The 5,984-nt window shown below is 37.6% G+C and overlaps 1 protein-coding gene across 1 annotated transcript in view; it reads left to right on the forward strand.

Annotated features, from left to right (window-relative positions):
• The first annotated feature begins 387 nt into the window (after window positions 1–387).
• ZBTB41 (zinc finger and BTB domain containing 41) overlaps window positions 388–5,984 on the forward strand; it is a 13,846-nt gene continuing 8,249 nt past the window's right edge. The window contains exons 1-3 of the mRNA XM_010140899.1: window positions 388–1,577; window positions 3,041–3,248; window positions 3,915–3,984. Coding sequence (XP_010139201.1) covers window positions 455–1,577; window positions 3,041–3,248; window positions 3,915–3,984 — 1,401 coding nt within the window. The 5' untranslated portion in view covers window positions 388–454. The remainder of the gene's footprint in view (window positions 1,578–3,040; window positions 3,249–3,914; window positions 3,985–5,984) is intronic.

Here is a 5,984-nt window from a genome sequence, read left to right on the forward strand (position 1 = left end):
GGCTTGCCGTGTTGGGGTTAAACGGAAAGCGAATGCCTTTCGGTGGATTAATAATAACAACAGCAGCGTACGCCCATCCCGGAGTGTTTCACAGGCTGTATGCGTCTAGGAGACGAGCGAAAGCAGCCCCAAATGCCTCTATATCTAATAATAGACAGCGTCGGTTCACTTGCTCTGTGTTAGCATTATGCCGTGGTCTGGAATGGGAAGTGGTGAGATTGTAGTAATATAATAAAAGCTTAAGGTATACAGTGTTGATAAAACTAAGAATGAAATACAGAAGGCATTAATAACATTAAGGTCAAGTACTGGGAGTAATTTTTATCACAATTCTTTTGCAGATTATGAAACTACTGTTACATATTGTCTCAAGTTCTGGAGCTGAACCAAGTCTTCACAAGGATTTTTTGCCAGTCACCTATGAAGCTCCTGATTTTGAAGTTGCACTTCTGCAATGAAGAAGAGGAGACGGCTCACTGCAAATCTAAACGAAAAAGTTCATCTTGGCCATGAGAAAGATTCTTCAGAACAGATTCTTGTAGTAGACTGTGCACAAGAAATTGTCTCCAAATCTGCAGAAGTAGCTCCTGCAGATCAGCTTGAATCTTCCCAAGAACTCTCACCATCATCAGAACAAAGAAAACTCCTAAGCTCATTGCAGTATAACAAAAATCTACTTAAATACTTAAATGACGATAGACAGAAACATCCATCATTTTGTGATTTGCTCATAATTGTAGAAGGAAAAGAATTTAGCGCTCACAAGGTTGTAGTGGCTGTCGGGAGTAGTTATTTTCATGCTTGTTTGAGCAAAAATCCAAGCACCGATGTTGTCACGTTAGATCATGTAACTCATTCTGTCTTTCAGCATTTGCTTGAGTTTCTCTACACCTCTGAGTTTTTTGTATATAAAAATGAAATTCCATTAGTGCTGGAAGCAGCAAAATTTTTAGATATCATAGATGCAGTGAAGTTATTAAATAACGAAACTGTTTCTAACGTACAGACTGATGTGGTAACTGATGCACCTACACCAGCAGTAGCACTCAATGAACTGACAGGTAGACTATTAAATAGTCATCAGTGCACTTTTTGTGATCGAAGTTTCTGTTACAAGAAGTCCTTAGAAAATCATCTGGCTAAAGCCCACAGATCTCTTCCACTGGACAGAAAGCATGGGTTAAAAATGGTTGAGAAGGCTAACTTTTCCACTAGACGTTCTACAAGAAACCGTAGATGTCCAGCTAAATTTGATAACAGCGACAATGAAAGCGGCGATGCCTCTGACAGCAATTTGGAAAAAGTCAGTTCTGACAAGGAAACGTCTGATAGGAGCGAATTTGAAGACACTGAAAGTGAATGCAATGCTGATGAAGAGGGACCGGAAGAGGAAATGTCAGGTGAAGATTCAGAGTCTGAAGAACAAAGTGAGAAAGAACAGAATGACACTGAAGAGGGTTCTGAGGCAGTCGATTCAGTGGGAAATATTCCTGAAGGCTTAGCTCCAGTCATCATTCAAAGCAGTAGCAAAAAACTACTGCAGTGTCCCAAGTGTGACAAAAAATTTGATCGAATAGGTAAGAGCAAGTTAGCTTGACCTCTTTCGTTTTTACCATACGGTGGTGCTGTTTGTATGGGAAATCGAGCTTTTTCTCTGCCCTAGAGAGTGAAGATCAGAATTGCTGGATCGTCTCACCGATCCGATATACTTCAAGTGTATAACGTTGTTGATGTCTGTGGTGCTGAACAGTTTCAATAAATGACTGAGTGCATTTTTTGAAAAATCTTCAAATACTAAATTTTTCTTTCACTGGTGTGGATTCTGGTTGTTAGTGTGGTATGTAAAAGCAGCCTTGAAAAAGGAGGGAAATATAGCGAGATATTAAATGATAAAGTGCGTGAAGCCTGAGGCCTGTACTGTATTTTCTACCAAATTAAAAGTAACAAAGCTGTCATTACTGCAGTAGTGAAACAGCACCATTGTCAAACAGCCTGAAGTTCTTCTATTCTACATGATGTATAGATGCTCAGGATCTAGTCCCTCTGACTTCTAGCTTGATTTTTCTGATCTGTAGTTAGCACCAGGTAATACTTCGCCAGCTTAATTTGTTAAGGTCACTTATGTTACAATCAAATCTAGGTGTATAGTTACTCAGGATATCAGAAGGTTAAAAATTCCAGTCCTGACCCATCATTTTCCTGTCCTCCTTTTCTACATTAAAAGTAAATTACTACTGTACTCCAGAATTTCTGTCTTCTTTCAGCTGGAATAAATATTGAATTATGGTCACATAAGGTACTGACTTCCTTTCAGTCATGGGAATTGGGAAAGAAACAGTTCCCTTGTTTATCTAACTCCCAGAAGTATGATACATACTCTACAGAGAAAAAAATTATCTAGTACAAGCAGGGAGCCTGCTATTGACTTGAGGTAGGGAGATCCTTGGTGTAGGACAGAATTCTATCCTCAGAAAAAACCTGGCACACGGAAGAGGGAATACAGGCAGCGTGAAAGAAATGAGATGGTCTTATTTTTGTTTGCGGTAGTTATCTTGGATCCCAAATGTAGACCATTTGCAAAGGTCTGTGTCATTCATTTAGTGTTCTGTTATATCGTTACTTTAAAAATGCCAGTTTGTTGCAAGGCTGTTCCTGTTCTGAAAACGTGCTTCATAATCACTGTAATGAAAGAGTAGTAGTACAACTTCCAGTACTTAAGAACAGTATGCTGTAGGGTGGAACAAGAGGGTCTCGTAACCCTTGCACAGCTTTAACAGTAATACAGAGATCTTTTATTTTTACTCTTTATCTTAAAAATAGTTAAGATGGAAGTGTATGAAGTCACCTTGGGTCAAATGCGTATGTGACAACCATGCAGTTTTCAGTGGTCTAAGCCAAAAGTCTTTAGATGTGTATGGAAGGTACTTTGATCTTGACCACATTTGAGAAAGAGTTTATAGAACAAACCCCAAATGTGTATATTGTAGGTGATAAGTGTTACGGTTTATGCTAATAGGTTTTTTTGTTTGTTGTTGTACAGGCAAATATGAGAGCCACACACGCGTACACACGGGCGAGAAGCCTTTTGAGTGTGATATATGTCATCAGCGCTATTCAACAAAGTCCAACCTGACAGTGCACAGAAAGAAACACTCTAGTGATACTGACTTTCATAAAAAGGAACACAAATGTCCCTACTGCAGTAAGCTGCATGCCAGCAAAAAGACTTTAGCGAAGCACGTGAAGAGGCAAGTATGAGCAAATTTGTCTCGCATTTCTGAAGAATGGGATTTTTTTTCAGTTCAAAAGTGAAGATAAAGGCCATGGGGATTAGCAGTATCAACTAACCTACCATAACAAGTGTATAGGGACTGACTGAACAGCAGTAGCACTGCTGTGGGAATTCTGCCGTAGGATTTTACTATAAATTTTAGAATGCTCAGATTAGGTTGCACAGTCAGTCAGAACACAGCAGTCTTAGTAATTACCTGTGTTGCTTTTGATTTGGAGGAAGAATAAAATATCTTCTTTGGTTTTAGATGTTGGTGCTACACTCTTGATGGTAACAGGTGGATAAACCATGTAGATACTTTTAGGTTAATAATTTATGACAGGTCTAATTATAAGCTCTTGTTATTACATAGCACCCTTTTCTCTTTGTAAATATCCATAAAGCATAGTAGTTGACACTGTTGTCTGTCTTCCCAGTTGCTTTATGAGATTCTGCAGGAGTCAGCACTGCTTTCCAGTTACTTGTGCCTTCAGAACTGTTTAATTATCAGTGTTCTGTTCTGCTGGTTTGGTGATCAACTTTCATGACAGACATGATACAAGTGTAGAAATGGATATTTAGTATTTGAGTGATCTTCAACTTAGAAAGTTATAACTACTTTCAGCTTCTGTCTTTCTCCTAGGTTTCATCCAGAGAATGTACAAGAATTTCTTTCTATCAAGAAGACAAAGAGTGAAGGCTGGAAATGTGATGTAAGTAATACTTCTGTACTTTTGTTTTTTTCATACAGATACTATGTTTTGTGACTTGAATACTTAAATGAAACTGCGGTATTTATTTCTGTGAAGTAAGCTTCGTAAGTGATGGTATAAATTTCCTTGTCATGTACTGATTTAAAGACTGAACATTATCTGTACATACAGCTTGTGACCAGGTAGATAATGACAAACGGAATTCTATAATAGTTGAAGGCTGTCTTTTTTTTATGTGATCAGTTATTACCATTGTTAAAATACATCACATTGCAAGTGATTAGGCTTGAGTGTTATGAATACTTTAAAAAAAGAGTATTTGCTCTCCCATTAACTATGCCCATCAAACACTGACGATAAAGTATACTTCTTGGGAAAATAGATATTAAATATGAACCACTCTCATTTAGCGGCACGTGCACATCAACAGAGTTGTAAATTTTACTAAATTAGTCTCTGGTTGTAAAATCATAGAACCGTTTGCTTGATTTTCCCCAGGAGAAGTATGTGTGTGAAGCTACATCTACTGTAAAAAAAAGTTTGTAGAACTACCATTCTCTATCTGTCTGCTGCCAAAGAATGTTTTAACATTTCAAATACGGGGTTTTGTTGTGTTTTCTTATCAGAGAATCAGTTTACTTTTCTTTTAAAGGCAGCTGTTTTCTTTATGCCTATATGTCTATAGTATTAGGTGCCCTAACATGTTTACTAACCTTGCTTTGTTTTTGAACTTTCACTTACAAACATACAGTAGGAGGTTGAGAGGTACCAACTAGGAATTCGTAGCGTTCATTCAGCTGGCGATGGTACCGTGGTTGGAGGTATTACATGGTCACCAAAAGGTGTTAGATTTGAGATGAAGTTATGTTGTGTGAATATATCACAGGCCCTGTTTGTTACTAGATAAGAAACATTTTAATAGTGGGAATCAATCATGCAAAATGTTGATGTTTGTGTCTCTGAAAATACTCTTACCAGATGAATGATTTGGTAAACTCCACTTTGGTTTGGGTTTTTTTCTTTTGCTTGAAAATTTTATGTTAAGTAGAAATTTTATGAGCGGCTGCTCTTACTCTGTTCATGTGCATTGAAAATGGACTTGAGTTGAAAGCAGGGGTAGAATTTTAGTTTTTACAACAGTTGAAGGATGAAAGAACCCTTAGGAGCTGTGACTCTGTTTTCATGTTGTTTAGTATGTTCTGAGGGTGGGCTGAGTGCCACAGATTTCTTCAGGTTGTTGGTTTATGCTGTAGTCCGTGTGTGAACACCAGGATTGGTGACCATACTTTAATCCTCAAGCAATGTGAACAAATTCACAGAAACAGCAGATTTTAATAGTAAAGAAAAGCAGGAAGGCTATCATGCTTTTTGCAGGTATGGGATTTTCTTACACTTCTCTAACATTAATGAATTTTTAAACAAATAAAGCTGGTTCTTCTGATTTCCTGAGGCTAAGAGAGTTATTCAGGTGTGCTCTGAGAAACTGATTGCACAATTTAATGTGCAGCTGTTAGGTAGTGCTAAATTCAGCTATTACAAACAATGGAAACAGTTTCACAGGGAAATCAGTGAGCACCGTGTAGATTTGTGTTAAAGGACCCTGATATTAAATTGTAATACCCAGTTTAAATGCCTAGATTTGAGCTGTGGCTTGAATTCGGTAATTGAACTGCATGCTTACTTTAATGACTACTAGTAATACTTGTACATTTAGGTTTTGATTATCCTGAAAACAGTACTAAAAAGCTCACAGAATTTTACCATTGGGAAAGTTCTGTATCTCTGAAATACTTTGAGCTTTATTTCTTTGTTGGTATTGGCATTTTCTCTTCAATACATGCTGTCAGAAAATTGCCCAGAGGAAATAAAGGAATGGGTATGGCTCTAGTTCTTACAGTAGCTTATACTACAACAGCTTTTACCACAGTCTAAATGAGCTTTTTCAGCATCCAAAAATAAGGCAAAGCTATTTGCTTTTTTCCCTGTTGGGTTCTTTCCTG

Source organism: Buceros rhinoceros, unplaced genomic scaffold (assembly GCF_000710305.1).
Source record: "Buceros rhinoceros silvestris isolate BGI_N320 unplaced genomic scaffold, ASM71030v1 scaffold46897, whole genome shotgun sequence".
In the NCBI taxonomy this organism is placed as follows: Eukaryota; Metazoa; Chordata; class Aves; order Bucerotiformes; family Bucerotidae; genus Buceros; species Buceros rhinoceros.